This window comes from Nilaparvata lugens, chromosome 11 (assembly GCF_014356525.2).
Source record: "Nilaparvata lugens isolate BPH chromosome 11, ASM1435652v1, whole genome shotgun sequence".
NCBI lineage: Eukaryota > Metazoa > Arthropoda > Insecta > Hemiptera > Delphacidae > Nilaparvata > Nilaparvata lugens.
In genome coordinates this window covers 7815373-7836590 of record NC_052514.1, presented here as the reverse complement: position 1 = coordinate 7836590, position 21218 = coordinate 7815373, and the positions used below count along the sequence as shown (strand labels likewise).

General features: G+C 33.7%; 1 protein-coding gene across 1 annotated transcript in view; it reads right to left on the bottom strand.

Annotated features, from left to right (window-relative positions):
• Positions 1–1325: 1325 nt before the first annotated feature.
• The window catches only part of LOC111043481 (uncharacterized protein CG43867-like), a 157116-nt gene continuing 137223 nt past the window's right edge, over positions 1326–21218 (bottom strand). The window contains exons 20-25 of the mRNA XM_039438193.1: positions 16172–16327; positions 15385–15624; positions 12955–13088; positions 10888–11017; positions 6951–7172; positions 1326–5372 (exon numbers count right to left, since the gene is read on the bottom strand). Coding sequence (XP_039294127.1) covers positions 5199–5372; positions 6951–7172; positions 10888–11017; positions 12955–13088; positions 15385–15624; positions 16172–16327 — 1056 coding nt within the window. The 3' untranslated portion in view covers positions 1326–5198. The remainder of the gene's footprint in view (positions 5373–6950; positions 7173–10887; positions 11018–12954; positions 13089–15384; positions 15625–16171; positions 16328–21218) is intronic.

The window sequence follows — 21218 nt, the reverse complement described above, 5'->3', positions numbered from 1 at the left end:
TAAAAACAGGGATAATTTAGTACTTACGCTTTTTACAGCTACATCCAAGCAGGATAGAAATAAGCAGAGGAAGTCCACCCACAATTCCAAAACGCTGCACTGTAAATTCTCTTCTTTTTCTCAATCCTAAATAAACCCAGACAAGTGCTACCTACCACGTGACCGCATTACAGTGAGAGAAGCCTTACACAAGCTTTCTTTCTCCTAAATACAAGTAAGGTTTTGTTCACTGCAATACCGGTACCTACCATACCTGAATTGCAATATAATACACTCACTTATTTTTATATAAATTATTTAAATTCACAATCTATGATATTGACTTGTAATTTTCTCAAAAAATGAACTAATTCTCCAAATTCCAATACATTATGTTTAAGAGTGGAATATGAGAAGCAAGTAATCAATACATCATAACTGACTCCACCATTTCAAACATGAATAATAATACAAAAAGTTACTCCATGTTATTCAAATGTTATAATTTTTTAATATAAGCAGAATAATTTTTTTTTTCATTTCAAGTTATTGACTCAAGATGCATTGCTTAAAAAGATTTGTTTCTATTGAGTTGTAGAGTCACTAGCGTAATTAATTGTATTTTTTTCTGCTGGTGTAAAATATCATTGTTTTTCAACAGTATCAATTATTATATGTACAATTTCCGAATGAAACGACGATATTTGGAAACGGTAAGTCTACACCTCTACACTGTCGTAAAGAACATGAAATGACTCGAAGCTTAGCTGGAATTAGTTATTAACAATCGTTCGCATTAATCCAAATTGAACATTCGAAGCTACTTTGAAACTCAACAACAGTCTATATTGAAAAAGAAAGGAAGTGAATAATGCAGATTTTGATCTGGAAGTTCATGTTACTGACCACTTAATTATTATTTATTTAAGATGCATGTAATTCAAAACACATGTTACACAATAATGTACCTAGAATACATTCTATGTACATTGGTGATACATATAAGTAATAATAATAATAATCTAGTACTACACTAGATTATTAAAAAATCTGATAATAAGGTTTTGGCCGTTTCAGTAGATAATACTTATAACCCTTACCTTTGAAATGTTGTTTTTTATAATAATCATGTCGAAGTCATGAATTGGGTACCGTATTTAATCTAGTTGGTGAGGGGAAACATTATTTCAAGATTTTATTGGTTGAATATACATTTCAAAGATATAAATCAAACTGATAGATACGCACGCTTTGTCAAAAAAAATAAAGCGAGTAGTGAAAAATGAATATACATACTTTGCAAGGTCTAGGTCTCATGCAAATCAATAATACGAGTACAATTTTTCTTTCAAACTAAGTAGTTCGTCTATTCACCAAAATCATTAGCGATTGTTACAAAAAAATTATTATATGAATAATCATTTTTTCCAGTATCATTAAAACAATTCTTTCAAGTCGATTACTTATGGTTTAATGCACCATTCTTTCTAATTGAATTGTAATCTTGTAAGTTCATTTTAGAAATATCATAAAAGTATCAACAAAAATCAATAAATTTGAGTTTATAATTTTTAACATTAGTACGCGCAGGATATACAAGCACGCAGCACGAAAATTAATTATTTAACATGATTACAATATTAAAAATATTGGATAGGGTAGTTCAAATATTTGATTTTGAATAAAATTTAATACCTTAAGTACAGTTGAGTATGCAAATGATTTTAAGAATTCCAGATGGTTTCAATTGTTACCCATGTCATAAACTGCTTTATTGTTAATCAAAGTTTTATTAATATAAGTAAAGTACCGTACGTTAATAAACAAATAATTAGGCTACATTATAATAAGTTCCACACTTATCGTGTTAAAAATGACAAAATTATGAATATAAAAAGTTCAAGTCAGTTATTATTCAAGTTCGTTTCATAATTATCTCCAACTAATTGTTATAATTCAAGTTAAGATCTTCAGTTTTTGAAACATAATACGGGTAACATATTATCCTACATCGAAATTGTTTTAAGAGTTCCCAACAAATACAATATTTTAATTTCTATCGGAGAACTATATACTATTATCATCAGAGTGAATTTGTAATTAGTGTAACAAACGAACAAACATACAAAACTTCGCAAACATAATTATTATATGTACATAATTTACATTCTCTATAAATAATATTTCTTTGTTATAAAAAATTACAATAATCTTCTATCAATTTTACTATAACACAGTGTATACATTTAATGCTTTCGTCAACGAGCAAATACTTATATTGAATATGATTACTATTTACTATACGAAAAATATCTATATCAAACCACGTACAGGCCGATCAACTGCCTATAGTAGACAATTATAATACATACTAATACAAAAATTTATAATATTATTAAGGATAGGGGTGGTTTTTGTTGGTAAGAAATAAGGAAAAGGATGGAAAGTAACAATCAGAAGAAGAAAATAATGTTTCTATAGTGAGGTCCACGTTATAATGGCACTGGATAAAGATAGGAGAATAGCGATGCCGATTCTCTGCATTAATTAATTATATTTCTACACTGTCAAAAAAATAATTGGCATCGTTCTGGACCTAGAAAAGGATAGTACCACCGGCTTTGTCGAATGATAGACAAGAATAGCAAAACCAAAGTTGATCAAATACTGTCATTATAACGTGGACCTCACTATAGTTGTCAAGTTATGATAGAAATACTAGTTGGGCGTCAGGAAGAGATCATTAAAAAGTGTGATGTTATTATAATCCCTGTATTGGACGTATAGTATTTGAAGTTGATTTTAAGTCTGTTTCATTATTTAAAGTTTGTAAACTTATAATATTTCTATAGAAGGAAATAACAAATTATGAGTTAAGTCGTATAACTTATAAGCTTCTAATTTATTATTATGGAGGGAAGTGGTAGGTATTAAAAACTGTATCAAGTCACAAAAACTCACATAATGGCTTTCATACAATTGGTAGTAACATTGATTTAGCTGCGGTATTAAGCTCAATTTTTTCGATTATAGGTAATTAGCTACTTCATCTATTAATTTCTTCATATTAGGCAAGATTATTGGCATGTTCATTACTTCATTATGAAGAATAATCAACGACAAAAAATGAAAATTACATCGATCAAAATTATAATATTACTTATTACCAAAGGATTGGAACTTTCAGTTGCAATTCTAAAATATTTACTTTGAATTATTTTCATTACTTTCTCTTCATATTATGAGGTTCACATCAGGTATAAACAGTAATTTAAAAGTGGGACAAAATGTTTAATTGAGCGACAAATTAAAAAATTGGGTAAAATTCTATTTTATAATCAACTGAAAAAGTCTCCCATCTTTTATTGCCAATCGAACGTCTTCAAGAAATAATCCTAATGTTTTAGATAAGATATTGTTATATTTTTTAGCTACGGTAGTGATACAGTAAAAATGTATTACCAGTAGGTATTATCAAAATGTGTGGATAACTAGAAAATTAAAAGAAATTCACTAACAGAAAAATTACAACCCAAGAAATACAACCTAATAGAACTGATTTAATTAACAATTATATCAATTTCAGATTCACACATTTCCATTTTATATCTTTAGCCACATTTGATCATTATTATTTTTCAGTCATATACTTATAATATAATTACATTTGTTCAGTTTTATTATATTGATTCACTCAAGCGATCATTATATTTTAAATTTTCAAAGGCAGCCATCAAATAAAACAATACTAATAGAAATAAAAGATTACTTTCTATTACAATAATTCAGAGAATGAAACCTCTGTAAAAATATACAAATTTTGGATTCTATGAATTTACGATCATTATTCTTCTATTAAACTAAACCTGAGTTTAATGTGGCTTTCAACTCTATAGAATAACTTGTTAAAATGAACAACATGTGATCCAGTTTTGTAGTGAGGTATCAATTTATTTATCTACTTGCATGATGACTTACGCTAAAAATCGTCTTATTGGGGTATCATTGTGCGTGGGAAAGCCTTAATATAGTAAGCTTAAATTTAACCATTGATTTAATATCAAATGTAGGCTATATATAATGAAGAAGTAATTATTCTGATTGTTTGGAAAACAGCATACCTAAAATTACACCTCTTTCTCAAAGCTAAGAAATGATTGGAGAAAACTCATCAATTCTTGTAGTGTTACCAGTATGAGAATTCATCATTCAGGAAAACTCACTGAACGAAGTTCACTTCACCTTTCAAAAAATGAACAGTTTGTAGCTAATGTATCGACAATTGCGAGGAACTATAGAAAAGTCATTGAAAATAAAGAATTTTGCTGCATATTATAAGGACATTTTGGATAATCTAAGGTGAAACATAGCTTAAATTTATCCTGTTTAGAGTCGCTTTCTCCAAAGTTGGTTTGACTATTTTAAACCCGTTTGATTGATGTATGGTTGCATCTATTATAATATGTTTCAACTGAGTCAGCTGATTGTTTAAACTAGAATCTGAGTGTAACGTTTTTAGAGAAAGCGACCATTAATCTTGCAAATCTGATTCATACAGGCATTTCGAGAAGAGCCAATAGATTGAAAAGTAAAATCATAATACCAACTAATATAAGGATGTCCTGTTTTCATGTCACTGTGTGTATTAATTTAGTATAATGCGCTATTGAATTATACCAGACATTTATTAGCCTACTACTCATTAAAATAAATATATAAAAATTCCACATAGAAAAAAAATCCTTTTAAGGACAATCTTGCATCTTGAAAGCTGCATCACACATTATTTCACACTCAACGTTACGGTAAGTTATACTAAACGAAAAACAATAAATAAACAATTAACTGAATATTATCTCTAATAAATCTATAACTAATATAGTAAAAAAGTATACTTTTCATATTAGTCCTATAGATTATCTCACCTTAAGAGTTAAAATTGGATTAACTTATTACACAATTTCGTTACTTCATTAATACGGTACTATCTATCTAAAAGTTAACAGAAACATACGACCTGGATCTTTGGTTTGATTTATATATAGCAGCATTATCGATTTATTAATTATTGATTCATTATTCATATCACGAGCTGTACTTTGTTTTACAGTTAATCATCTAGTAGCTTATATTTATTGTGCATGTTCGGAGGTGGGCGTGGTCTAACATCATCAACAAGTGAAGGTTTGAGGTTAGGTAAGGTTGAGGTTAGGTTAGTGTCATGAGGATTCGGTGCGTTTCTTGGAGTCAGAGCGAGTCAGCTGTTGGTGTTGATCGGGCGTGGCCTTGAGGATGTCAGGTTGGGCTGTGCGTGTCAGAGTGCCAGCCAATGGCGTGCCTCCGCGACCCAGAGCGTTCATGTAGTCCGCTATCAGAAGGGTTACCTCCAGAATCTGCCAAAAATCAAGGTAAAATTCTTAGAAAAACCATGGAATGAACTGTTAGAACGAGTTCTACAAAAACACAAAATGAGTTGATCGATACAAGTTGTTTTTATAATACAAAGTGAGTCAGATCAAACATATATTGACAAAAAGCTATGGAAAATCAAGTTGAACTTTTCATACAGTCCATGGAATAAATAGTAGAAACGAGCAAAGCTGGATTCGCACAGAAAAGTGACAGTGGACAATGACATTATAGTATCGACATGATAATCTGATCTAACAGATAATGCTATTTCTTCAAGCAATTTTCTTTCTTTTCCAATGCCATAATCGCTATCTCTTATCATTGGAACTATGAAACAGTAACTATGAACAGTGTCTAATCATAGAGAAAAGACAGCATGATAGTCCAGTCAATATGAACATAAAAAATAGGGAGTGCTTGCAATTTATATTGTAGTTCTGATTTTTTAATATATTATTTGGGTACATAAGAGAAGTCCAGAACCAATTTATTCATGCAAAATTTCCTTGTGCTAGATGCAGGGTGGCCCAGAAACCTCGTATTTTCGACTCATTTTCCAGTTTTGAGCTATTTCTGCCAAATCTCGTGATCGGACAGAAAAATTTGCACTTGCCTTTTTTAAAAGACTATAAAATTCTGAATAAAATAAGATCATTCGGAACTCTCTATCTCCAATGAGTACTGAGTTATGATTTTTCAAAAATGAGTGAAATTTGAAGAGAAAATCAATTTCGATGAATTTTAGTTTTTGATCAACAATATCTTCCGATTGTCACCATCTAGATGTATAATTCAAAATCCCCCTGGACATATTCTTGCGCTCTACAATCTGAGATCAGGTAGAGCGCTCTATCTCATATAGATTTCCAGGTACAAATGACAACAATGCTCCTTGTATTGTGAAAAATAACTAATTTTCAGCTTCAACAATCATCACCAACTACATTGTCCTCACATTGATATTTCGCACAATGACATAAGTTCATGAGATTATGTTCTATGAGAATCACCCGTTAGATGCACTTCATTTCAGTATTTCCTAGTGGAGAGGCGCGCTTAAGGACACCTCAAGGATCAAAATTTCAAACACTACTTATAACTTTTGACACAATGCTTAGATTTCAAATCATAAGTCAAATTCGGTCGAAAAATGGAAAATTCATTGTTGAGTGTAGCCTACTTAAGCGCATATTCCACTACACAAAAATGGCCATTCCCGTGATTCGGATGGACACGTTAAGTCGTCGGTCCCGGCTGTCTAAAAAGCATTCGTTACGTCATGTCAGAGGCCCTGAAATCGATAAGTTGCGTCCTGAAAACTCTGACACCAGGCCTGAGGCAGCCAGGTCACTCGATATTATTATTATGCCAAAATATGATACAGTATCATCTCAATTTGATACACAACACCATAATTTGCTACAAAACTTCCAAACTTTGAATGGATTCTACAAACCATGGGATATCTTCTTATGCTATCTTTTTTCTATAGTATAATTTAGTGTTCGATTACAACTTTCGACTACGTTGTGCCTACAATAACATTATTGACGAATTACCTTTGGTTTGCTAAGCGAGAAGAGCAGTTTCTGCGACCCGAGACCCTCGTTGGCACTGACCACTAGCATGAGGTCATCCTGGCAGCCTCCAAAGGTCAGCACCGACGAATAGGGGTGGCGGGCCAGGGGTTGCATCCCCCCCAGCTCCAGGAGGGTCACACTGTCCTCCCCCACCGCCATCCATACCACGCTGCCTGAACCCTCGCTGCCCGCTTGTTTCCACTACAAAACAAAACAAGCAAATTATGTGGGTTCAAATCAAATATACAAATTGAATTTATTGCCAAATACAATAAATATTTTTACAGATAAAAATAATCATTAAATTAATAAAACAATAACATTTGATGAATGTCAATCGTCATTATTAATTTAAAAAGTAGGCCTTGTGAATGAAGTTTTATAATCATTAAAATACGATAATTTTTGGCATGACTGGAAAAAGAAGCCTTGAGCCAAAAAAATTCTAAAAAAAAAAAAAAAATTTAATGTAATAACAGCAGTACAAATGAAACTCAGTTGATGGATGATCTATATATATAAAAGCGAAATGGCACTAACTCAATCACTCACTCACTTCTCACTCACTCACTCGCATAACTAAAAATCTACCGGACCAAAAACATTCAAATTTGGTAGGTATGTTCAGTTGGCCCTTTAGATGCGCACTAAGAAATCTTTTGGCAATATTTTAACTCTAAGGGTTGTTTTTAAGGGTTTAAAGTTCGTATTTTAGCATGTATATTCTTCTTCTCCCAATCTCTTAATTATAATTGAAATTTCCATATCATATGTTACTATAGAACTATAATCTAGATAGAGTACCTCTTCGAAACAGTTGTTAACTGGCAACTAAATTAATAATTTTGTCAGGTTGGCATTAAGTTGAGTTGACTTTGTTAGGTTGGCACCAAGTTGAAGATTTAAATGCATTTATCGCGGAACAATTGATTGGGCACTGCTACTTCAATCCTGGGAATATTATATTACTAGCCGTCAGGCTCGCTTCGCTCGCCATATCCGTTTAGCCAGACGTTTAGTCTGGACCCCCGACTGGATTGTTCTAACATATGATAAAAATGCTCAAATGAAAAATGCAGGCGAGCGAAGCGAGCCTGCTGATCTCATTCCTGGACGATCCAGTCGGGGGTCCAGAGGGCGGAGCCCCCTGGCTAGACGGATATGGCGAGCGAAGCGAGCCTGACGGATAGTAATCTATGAATGTTGAATTTTATCAATTATCCAAGTACTTGATAAACAAAATATAAATGCACAGAAAAATAATATAATAATTGTCGAGTTTTTATAATGTTTACACAATAACAAATAATTAATATTGCCAAAATTGGTGATTCACCCAACTCAGTTCTCAATTTTAAAATAATAGTTTTGTTTTACCCACGATTTTATTAATCTCAGTTTGGTTTTTGTTATTTTATCCTTATGTCTTCTGGAATTTTATTTATAAATCATTGTTTATTGTCATAAAACATACAATATGTTGAGACAATCGTCATTATTAATTTAAAAATTACAAGTTTAAGAACTTTACTATCTCAGTCAAACACTACACCTACTACTACACACTCCAATTTACACATAATTAGAATAACAATGGATTTATAGATCAATTTATGGATTCGAGATGCATAGATCAATAACTAATTCATTTTTTTTTAGTTGGGTTTTCGTTTCGTGTGTGTATGTGTATGTGTATCTGTTAAGAAAAATTGAGTCATTTTATTTACTTAGTATTGATAGAATCAGGTGTATTCTCATTTCTATTCTGTACAACAAATAGGTTCTACTCTTTGTTTCTAGAAGTTATCTACTCATCTAAATATTTATTTTCTGTTCTGAATATGTTAATTGTTCATTCGTTTCCATTATAATGTAGTGTTAGTATGCACCTGGCAATACATTGTCATTAGTGATAAAGAATCAATATTTGTTGTTGAATTTAAAAGAATTCATTTATCTAAAGGTGCGTACAGATATACGCGCCGCGAACATGAGCAATTCATATCTAAGATATAGATATAAAAAGCTTGGCATCAGCTGATTAAAAGTGAATTGCTCATGTTCGCGGCGCATAAGCCTGTACGCACCTTTAGATATATGCATGGCTCTTCTATTCAAAAAATCTCAAAACATAGGTAAGTTTTTCTATTCCATTGGAACAGTATATGGTTACTAGTTTTCAATAATCTACATAATATTTGGACGATTTTAGACAAAATTAGGAAATAGAAGAAGTTTTGGGCAATAGCCTTTTCATTGTTTGTTTTTTCCAATAAATAAATAGTAGTCTATTTTCTTTGAATAACTTTATTCATTATTTATTATTTTACAAACGCGACTTTCCAGAAGTATTTTAAGCCTAGGTGATGATGATGGGTTGAATGATAATACAATGAAGATAGAGTTACTTGAATTGAATAGTATGGTACGACAAGTTCCCCAAACATTTCGTTATACGGCTAGATGGATCTTTTGGGTGCCTGTTTGAACAGTTTAACCCATCCAAAAATTAAATACAAATCATTATGAATAAATTGCATTGAATTTATAATTGAAAAGAATCGATTCAATTTAAAATTATTGAAGCTAGATCAATATTGGATAAGACATCACTTGAGTTCCTCTGTAAACAGTTTAACCGATCCTAGATCAATACATTAGTGAGGTCCACGTTATAATGACAGTGTTTGATTAGCAATGGTATTTCTATCCTTGTCTATCATTCAACAAAGCGGATAGCGCTATCTCTTTCTCGGTTTGCTCTGTTGCCAGATCGTCTTTTAAGAATGTAGAATTAGGTAATTAATTAACAAAATATTCCATCTTAATTATGAAAATTCATTATGAAATTATTGAAAAATATAATTTCTTGCTTAATAAAATATAATTGATTAGCCTATTTTAAACGAGAATCGATATTACATCAATGAACCTGTATCAGCTACAGTCTTTAGAAGGCATTGACAAGCCAGAGGATCGGCACCGTTGTTCTCCTATCTTTCTCCACTGCCATTATAACATGGACCTCACTGTAGATCAAGTGAATTAGACAGTAGATTGGATTCGACATCCTTTGAATTCCTCTATGAACCAGTTTAACCGATCCAAGAATTAAATTAAAATCATCGATAGATTTCATTGAATTTAGAATTGAATAGAACCGATTCAATTTACAATTCCTGAAGCTATATCATAGAGAAACAATAGCATAAGTAGATATCCCATGGTATAGGGAATTTATGTCGCAGCTTTTACTGTTATCTCAAGCCAATTACTGTCGATTATTGTCAATTTTTACTGTTTTGTTGGGGTGATAGTGTATTAACGGCACAATTTGAGAGACTACCAGCGTCACACAGCTGCATAGGAAAGAACTACTTGAACTATCGGCTTGGGATAACAGTAAAAGTTGTGACATAAACGCCCTATACCATGGGATATCTACTTATGCTATCGTTTCTCTATGGCTATATCAATTAGATTAGACATACTTTCAATTCATCATTGAACAAAAATAGCAATAATTAAATTAAAATAATTATTAATGAATTGCATTCAATTTAGAATTGAATTGAATCTAATAATTTGAACTGATTCAATCTACAATTATTTTAGCTAGAATTGAATTGAATCTAATAATTTGAACTGATTCAATCTACAATTATTTTAGCTAGAATTGAATTGAATCGAATAATTTGAACTGGTTCAATCTACAATTATTTTAGCTAGTATTGAATTGAATTGAATAATTTGAACTGATTCAATCTACAATTATTTTAGCTGGAATTGAATTGAATCTGATAATTTGAACTGATTCAATCTACAATTATTTTAGCTAGAATTGAATTGAATCGAATAATTTGAACTGATTCAATCTACAATTATTTCAGCTAGAATTGGTGTAGGCAGTAGTTACCTTGGCCTGAAATAGAGACGCGCCGAAAAACGGCCACTTGCGAGTGCAGGTGAGGTAGATGCGCACGCAGTCAAGAGGACTGCGTCCCTTAAGTGAGATCCACTTCTCTTGTAGACCGGCTTTCAACTCTCTAAAACAAACAATCAATTATTGCAATTGCAAACACAAGCCAACGAGTATTCAGTACGTAAAAACGTGATTTACGAGCTGTTGTAGAAAAAATCTTCTTTTCCTCCACCTACTGGCTAAAGTCCTTACTTTACTCCTTGAAACATATTACTAAAGTGTCACTTTTTCGCCCTCGGTAGTAAAAAACAGAAAAACTCCCTAGGGAGTAAAAGTGACTCCATTTAAATAACATGGGAAGCATCTCTATTTTAAAAACTTACATTATAATAGGTTAGAAGGTCTAAGCTCAGATGAGAAAGCATAAAGAGGTGTCTGTCATTGAGTCAACTGAATTCAATACCACAACCAGAAATTTGATCAAATCATGAAATATATGTTTATATGATATTATATTCTTAATATTAGTAGACGATAAAAATTTATACAATTTTTAAAATATCTTATTCTATTCAAAATACCAGCCAACAAATATTTTTGATCTGCAATTCAAATCTGAACCGCGTGATCTGGAGTCAGCCATTTTTGGTAAACACCCAGCTGATTGTTACAACTTTAGCCGATAGAAAGCGCAATCGGCAGTGCCAATCAGACGGCTTGTTTTGAAGTTTTAGATTTTAGGTTATGTTGTTAGGAAACATTGTCACCAATACGTAAGTATTATTGAAATGATTTTATTTGCAGTTTCTATAAAAAATGTAGATGGAGGAAAAATGTTGTGTACATCACGAGTGAAAAATACGTTTTCTCCCTCAGGAAAATTGTTGCCCTCGGCTTCGCCTCGGGCTTCAAACTTTTCCCTCAGGGAGAAAAAGTCGTACTTTTCACTCTAGATATACAAATAACTATTTCTATGCAATACTTTGATTCTCAGAATGTAAAAACAGATGAATATTTTTATTCCATGTGGAACTTTGAATAGGGTGTTCTCAGAATGTAAAAATCTGGTGTGGTGCACTCACAAAACTTTCCTTGCCGTTATGAAAATTGATCACCTGACGCTAGTGTTTACGCGCATCTCAAGTCTACTATTCCAAGATCTTAGCTAGCTGGTGACAGGACAATAACGCTGGAGACACACGAAGTCTGCTTTCTCTTCATAGTGAATTATTTAATACAATCAACAGTAGCCAACAGTTTGCAATTGAATAATCACATTTTCTCAAATTTTGAGATTATTTTCAATTTTAGGTGAAAATGTTACTGAACATTACTTGTACGGTAGAGATTTTCATGCTCAATCTTCTCCACTTTTTGTTTAAATTGTATCTGAAGCCTGATAATTGGAAATCTAAAATCAAACTTTGCATAGATGGGGCGGAGCTCCTGAAATTTTTACAGATATGTGACTTGTGGCAGTTGATAGAGCTTATCAATGACTATTTTAGGTATAAATTTCATCAAAATCGTTGGAGCCGTTTTCGAGAAAATCGCAAAAAACCCTGTTCTTGATAACATTTTCGCCATTTTAGCCGCCATCTTGAATTGCATTTGATCGAAATTGTTCGTGTCGGATCCTTATAGTGTAAGGACCTCAAGTTCCAAATTTCAAGTCATTTCGTTGATTGGGAGATGAGATATCGTTTACACAGACGCACATTCACTCATATACACACACACACACACACACACACACACACACACACACACACACACACACACACACACACACAGACCAATACCAAAAAACCACTTTTTTGGACTCAGGGGACCTTGAAACGTATAGAAATTTAGAAATTGGGGTACCTTAATTTTTTTCGGAAAGCAATACTTTCCTTACCTATGGTAATAGGGCAAGGAAAGTAAAAAAAATAGTATTCGTAAAAAATAGTAATAGGAAAGTAAAAAGTAGTATTCTCAGAATTTAAAAATAAATTCATATTTTTCAATCCATGTGAAACCTTGAATAGTATAGTTAGGACTTAATGAATTGTAGCTCACTTGAGAGTGTCAGGTGCGAGATTATCCCGATAGCGATAAGGATAAAACTTATCAAGAGCCTGAAGCACTTGCAAATCCCTCGACGATCCGCCGCTACCTCTTCCCTTCTCCACGTTGTAGTCGCCAAAGTCAATCTGAAATTTGAATAGCAATCACATAGTAAGACCAGAGGCAATTAAAAAAAGTATTTGAATACAAGTATTAAACAATATCCTTACTCTATGATAACACCCACATATTGCCAACTACAATAATACTGCCATTACTCAAAAAAAAGTACTGAGAATAATGACTGGTTCAGACTACTATGCGCATTGTCGTCCTCTTTTTAAATCACAACATATTATGACAGTGTTCAGTTTGTATGTTATGCTTCTTCTGATAAAAGTAAAAAATGAGTTGCATACTTTGAAGTGTAGATCAGAAATGCATAGGCACGACACTAGACAGAATAATTATTTGGATGTTCCCTATGTAAGATTGCAAAAGTTGCAGTGTCAATCTGACGTTCTATCAATAAGAGCTTTCAATAGATTACCGCTGTGTTCCAGGAATCTGAGTATATCTGTTTTCAAAACAAAAGTGAAAAGGATGCTTTTAGAGAACCCACTGTACAGTGTTGGAGAGTTCTTTGATCTTCCTTGTGATATTATAAATAATTTCTTCCAAGCTGACTGATATATTTATATAATTACGATAATTGTTATGTTATAATTATTGATTGATGTTTATAGGCATGTTCTTACCTGTATTTTTTATTTATTGAGATGTTTACATGTGACATGGCCCACTGTACTATTTTAAGTATTTATCGGCTAATAAATATATTTCTTTTTCTATTTCTATTTCTACAGTGACCTCAAAAGGATGGCGGATGACAGAGAGGCATGGAGAGCTGCTACCAACCAGCCGAACCGCTGTTAACCAAAGAGGACCCACGTACTAACTGAAGAGAACATCAACCGAAAACATAACAATTGAGGATCTACAACATAGCAACTGACAACATAAAATGAGGAGCATTTTAATTTCGTCCTATTCACTTATGTAGGCATACAAGAGTCTTATCCAGTTCAATCATTACAACATATTGTACAGACACAATTTTGGTTCATTTGTAATTAGCAGGAATAAAGTTTATTAAGATTACTTGATTAGTAATAGACAATGAAAATATGTCATTAGAGTGGCCACCAACGACAGGTCAAGTGTGTTGAGCAGATACGTGTGTACACACATACTCGTCATACCTTGTTGTGTCATCAGGGAAAGGATTCGAACAAAATTTCTTGAGATGAGGTATCTGTTTCTTCGATTTTTTATGTTTATTTTTTCTTCGCTGCTCTATTTGAGGTAGAATTTTTTTGTATCATTATTATTTGTAATTTCCCAGTGGTTTATTGTTATTAATTATTTATTGTATCTTAGAAGCTTCTGTCTAACAGCTATTTTTCATTCACAGCCTTTTCCGTGAATGTGGTTTTCGTTCAAAGAGATGTTCGTTCACACCAGGTCCCCTGAGTCCAAAAAAGTGGTTTTAGGGTATTGGTATGTGTGTGTGTGTGTGTGTGTGTGTGTGTGTGTGTGTGTCTGCTCGACACACTTGTCCTGTCGTTAGTGGCCACCCTGAGCATAAAGGAGTGGTATTTACGAGTCAAACAAGGAAAAGCGGACCTGAGTAATCATTGTTATACAAGCAACAAACTCCATGATATTGTTGTCTCTCCTTTCTATAAATTGACTATTCTATTACATTAAGCGAGCAATTTCTGTATATCTGTTTATATTTTTAGATCTGGTTATTTATGTTCAACGGATCTCAAAAACGGCTCTAACGATTTTCACGAAATTTGGAACATAGTAGGTTTATGATATAAGAATTTGATTGCACTAGGTCTCATCCTTGGGAAAACTCGCTGAACGACATTAAAAGAATAATTCATTCTTGGCTGAAACAGCTGTGGATAGTAAAAAAGTGAGTATGTGACAAAAAAAAAAACGCATCCCCGAAATTCATAAGCTGACGTATAGCCAGCTGTAAAATATAAAACACGATCATTTTAGAGAATTGTGTTCTATTTATCAATGAATTTAATAAAAATAACGAGCGAAGCTCGGTGCCCTGATATTAGGTATTATGCCATTATCCAATATTGAATGTCTCAAACCCTATGTAACCTTAGTCTGCAGCATTTCTATTATGGAGTAAAGCGCTGCCAGATTTTACAGAACCCAGAGAGGCTGTGATATAATTTGTGTACGGTAAGAGAAAGAGAGCGTAGGCATTTTTGACAGAAACAGCATGAAATCGGTAACAGTGTGCTCCTTTCGTTCTATTGAAATAGCATTGACCATAAATCCCCGTGCTGCAAACTAAGGTTTGCAGGGACTATATATTATTACAGTCACCAACTCAAACTGGACACCTACCTGAGCCATAAGGGCGGTCAACTCCAGCGCGAGGTCGCGGTTGACAGGGAATCGTCCATTGACGACCTGTTGGTTGACCTGATAGCAGAGCAGCAGCCGTTCGCGGTCCGTCTCCATCTTGGCCGCGTGTCGCCAGTACAACCGGTTCTTGTAGATCAGCTGGATCACGCGTGTGTTCTCGAACTTGCCCGAGCCCTTCTCACGCAGCGCCGTCTCCCATTTCGAGATCACGTCGCACAGCTGGCAAGGAATCAACGGTTACATTATTTTGAATATAATTTATTATACAACATATAAATGAATAGAAACACAATAAAAATTATCAAGTAGCTACTCTTTATTTTATCACATCTCGACTTGTTATTTAAGTAATAATAAACTTGAAATTTATGCCATAATTTATTCATTATTCAATTAATTTATTCATTGATGCATATATTTTATGATCTTGTATGAGTGAAGCAATAGTTCTTTTTCGTGAAGCTAAGTGACGCTGATAGTCTCACATACTGTGTTGTTCTTACACTCTCACCCGGCTAAAACAATAATATACGGCTGTCGACATAATAGGCTTGAGTTAACAAAAAAATCGGCTTGAAGTTTGGAACATAAACGAACTATACCATGAGATATCTTATTATGCTATCTTTTCTGTTTGCCCAAGAGTCAAAATTCTGCCACTTGATAATGGAATAGAGAAAACTGTCTCAAAGAGAATTAAAACAAAGATATAGTACTAGTAATTCAATGTAATAAATCGGTATCTTCACTCTATGGTAATACTCACTTTGGCAGCCGGTTCAATGTAGTGTTCAAGATCCTTTTCAATGGGATCGTCACTGAACAGCATGAAGCCTGAGCTGGCCGACTCTCGGCAGCCAATCTCCTGGTTCAGAGTCGACAGAAATTCCTCAATTGTTGTCGATCCGTCGAATCCAACAACCTACAATATTCATAGAAATTGCTATTTCAACTGTGATAGACAATAATCAACATCATTACATCAATAATGAATGAATATTTGTTTGTAATCCTTTAAAATGATATCAATATTGTTCTGAACCTCACTACTATGCCATCTTTTTTACTGGCACCGGAGTTATTAAATTTTTAGTGCATTTCTCTGTGGTGGAAAATTATCATAATAATTTTGTAGCTATTTGGGTTTGTTGGCAATTCAATTCATGCATGATTATTCAACTTGTCTAATACAGGGTGATTACCGGGAAACGCATGTTTTTCAAATAACGAGAACTATTGCAAATCAGAGTAAAAAATGCATTTATTAGTGAAAATGCAGTGTACACAATATGCAATTTCAAAATAAAATTACTTACAATCTATTATTTGAAAATTACATCTCTAAGGTGGTCGCCTGCTGCTTGGATGCATTGTTGAAGGCATTATTTACAACTTGCTACGGATTTTGCTAACATGATTTGATTTTGATTTGATTTTGATTGTCTCTAGGAATGCCATTGATTTCCTGGCAAATAGCTTTGGTGTGCAGACAATCCTCAAATACTGGCAGAGAGACCTCATCATAGCTTACGTGTGACTGTGTGGTGTGCAGTTTGTGAAAAGGGGATCATTGGTCCTTATTTTTTTGAAGACAACGATGGCAGAACAGTTACAGTGAATGCACAACGGTACCTGGATATGTTGAAAGAATATTTCCTGTCAGAACTGCGCCGTCAACGTATAGAGATACGTAATGTATGGTTCCAACAAGACGGGGAAACAGCACATACGGCTCGCATTAGTAGGTTGCATAGCTCGCATTAGGGGTTGGCAGGACTGAACTGCCTGGTTCAAATCAATCCTAAAATGCTCCGTAGTTGATTCAAAGTCTAAGTATATTGTTTCATAAATTTCCTCAATTTTCTGTGATTAACGAGTGTAAAGTGTCAAGGTGTTCATTATTAGCAGTGAGTTTTTATTACTTACCTGGATGCTGGATGCTGGATTTAGGGTGTCTTAGTGGCTGTTTCGATAGGTTAGTTTTTGGCTGTTTCAATGAAATGACTGTTAATGCTAGTATGCAGGTGTCTGTTTTCGTCGAAAAACAGTAATCACTTTGAGATTAGATAAGACTATTCGTATTTCTCCTTGTGATTATGTACCGTTCTTTTTTCTTGTGTTCGAGCTGTCAGCTGTTGAATGATTTCTGTTAGCCGGCGTATCATAGCAACAAGGTACTGTGAGCCAATCAAAACATTTGATTGTGATTCGAAGTGCTGGCGGAAACTTTTCAAATCTTGGAACTGTAAACTTTTCAAATCTTGTTTATCGAGTTAATATCCCAGTTTCCTTATTTTGGTCGTGCATTTGAATAGTCGTCATATATAATAGAATCATAACATAAAACTATTACAAATTACAATTCCATATACCAATCCATTTCATTATTTCATTTTCCTTCCTCTTCTTCAGGAGCCTCCTTTGCATCCCTGCCTTGGCAGCTCTCTTGGCACTTCTAAAAACCTTTCTTTCTTTCCGGTCTAAAAATTCAATTCGTTTAGAAAAAGGTAAAAATGACAAGGACAAGAAGCGGATGCGAGAAGGCAATTGGCACGGCCCAGCAACATATAAATACTATTAAAAATGACTTGATCAATAAAGAAGTGGCTGAAATCGCGGTTACTTTGCATGGTATCCTCTCAGTTATAAGTAATGAGTTTTCGAACGATGCAATAATTGACCTGGTTCCCGAAATCACCTCTCTTCTAAGCAGATATGATGCAGCCATCAAAGTAAATGATGATTTGCAGGTATGCATTCATAATATGGCTGAGGAAAACCGATCGTTGCTAAATGCCTTGAAAGCGGAAAAAAATAAACGGAAATTAGATTTTGAGAACTCATTGCACTGCGAAGAGGTGGCAGACAGCGAAATTGAATCATTAAAAACAGAAATTGAAAAACTAAAACTGAGTGAAATTTCTCTGAGAAAGGAAATAGAGGATAAGAATGTAATGGTTTCACTTTTAAGAGCCAGCAACATTGATTTAAGTTCAGGTCAATCTCATAATAATGATTTAAAAATGGTATCTAGTGATGATAAATATTGCGACACAGTTCGAGAAAACTTGGGCAGCTTAAATGAAAATATAAGTCCTCTCTTGGAGCCCGAAAATGGCGATCATATAAATGCCAAGATTCAAGTAAATATGTCAACTCAAACAAAATCCAAGATAACATGTCCAGACTGCGCTAAACTCCTTGAAGAACTGAATGGGAAGCACCTAGAAGTGTTAGAAGCAAGGCAACGTCGTTGGGAGGACAGAGTTGAGATGGCAGAGAAATTAAATAATGCATCGTCAAAAAACAAAAACTGTCCTGCAAAGAAACGACCGGATACGGAAATCAACAAGACTGATAAACTGAGCACTACATGGAGCAAGTCTTCAGTTTCTTCCTGTTCGGGAGCTCCGGATTCTTCGAACGCTAGACTTGCGACACGCAAATTGCCTCCGAAGAAATGGACTGGAAAAAACAAGGCAACTGATAGGATAAAAATATTTGCAGACAGTCATGGTAGACTCCTGGTGGACTTGGTCTCCGACGCAACCGGTGGAACAGTGGATGGTGTCATAAAACCAGGGGCCACTTTCGACAAGGCGACATCAAGCTGCGCAGAAGAGAGTTGTTCTCTAACGGAGAAGGACATGGTTGTTCTCATGGGTGGAACTAACGATTTGGATAGGCATTGCTCAGAAGATTATCTGATAACACTAAAAAGACTATTACTGAGTCTAGCACATACAAATGTATTTCTTGTTAACATTCCTCATCGTTTTGACCTTCCTGTTGATTCTATCATCAATTGCAATATAAAAAATATAAACAGATCAATAGTTGAGGTGTGCAAGCCCTTTAGAAATGTGAAAATCCTGAATGTATATAACATTGGTAGACGACTCCATACCCGCCACGGCTTACATTTCAATCTGTTAGGGAAGCGTTACATATCCAATTGCATAGCTGAAGCTTTTAATAATTTATCGCAGGATCTTGATACCCCCATATCTGTTGGATGTAGTAAAAACACGGTAGTTTTAGATGATGACTGTGTTTCATTAACAATTTCAAATGGCAATGGAAAATGTTTAAACTAAACTACACTGACAAGGAAGTAAACTCTGCTTGTACATTTGTAAACTCTGATGACTTTGCCAATAACTGTTATAAAAATACTACCCCTGAAGATAACAATAATATTAACACTATTGTTACAGAGAGTAATTTGTCCTATGAAGTGAGCTTTTTGTCCTGGAACGTTCAGGGACTGAGAAATAAAATTGATTACCTAGAAATGATTGTACCTGAGAATAACACACATATCATTATAATTAGCGAGCATTGGATGAAGAAAGACGAAATAAAGTTTGTGAATGTAGAAAATTTTAAGCTTGGTTCATATTTTGGAAGGTCAAATAGAATTCATGGAGGCGTTGCTATTTTTGTAAGAGAAAATTTAGAATTTAAGGAACTGAATAGAGTAAAGAACATGTCAGTGGAAATGATGTGCGAAGTGTGTGCAATAAAGTTACCAGAGTTGAATATTATAGTTCTATCCATTTATAGGCCTTGTGGCGTCTTATCAAATAATCTTAGTGAATTTCTTGTTAAACTTGATGAGATTTTAATTTATCTGTCTACTTTTAACTGTAATATTATTTTAGGTGCTGATTTCAATGTTGATTTCAATGTAGACTCTAATTATAGAAACGAATTATTAAATTATTGTCAAGCTATAATATGTGTATTACAACTAGAGAAACGACGAGACCAAATTTTCATTCTAGTGGTACATGCATTGACAATATTGCCACAGATATTCATCACAGCAGATGGGAAAGTAAAACTGTGTATACTGCTTTGTCTGATCACTTAGCTATAAGTTTAAATGTAACCGTTGAAAGAATGTTGGCTGTTAGCGAGCATGAAGAGGGAAATAAAATTCTAATTAGACAAATTAATGAGAATAGGACAAATATCTTTCTTGCACACTTGGAGTCAATAAATTGGTTAGCTGTTTATCAACTGAATAATATTGCTGAGAAGATACAAAAGTTTAATGAACTTTTTTTGCGGTCGGTAAACTCGGCCTATCCATTAAAGCTTAGGAAAATATGTTCAAATAAAGGTGAGAGTAAAAAGTGGTTTACATCAGAGTTACAAACCTTAAAAATAAAGTGTGAACAGATTTTTCATTTGTATAAAGATTTTCCTAGCGATACAATGAAGATTGCTTATAATGAGCATAGAAACTATTATAGATCGGCAATTAAGAAAGCTAAGCGTGAGTTTAATAGTAAAGTTATTCAGGACAGTAAGAATAAGAGTAAGGCTGCTTGGGAAGTTGTGAATAGGCACCTTTGCAGGAATAGTTCTTCATCCAAAAAATCTTGTGAGCTACCAGTTAACGATATTAACAATTTTTTCATAGATAAGATAGACAAACAAAGTAAAGAAATTCCTAAGAGTAGATTTGATTTCAACTATTACGTTCAACAGATGTCTAAACCCGAATCTAAGTTCAGTTTCAGGCGCTTCAAGGTCAAGCAGGTACTTGAAACCATAAAAAAATTAAGTAACAGCAAATGTTTGGATATAAATGGTCTGAACTCTGTTATTTTAAAGATTGCTGCTCCAAATATAGCGAAAGTTCTAACACACATTTTCAATATGTGCATAGAGTTAGGAATATTCCCAGATGAGCTTAAGAAAGTAAAAATGATACCAGTTCATAAAAAAGGTGACAGGACGAAAATAGAAAATTATAGACCCATTTGCATAGTGGAGATATTGTCTAAAGTTTTTGAAATTCT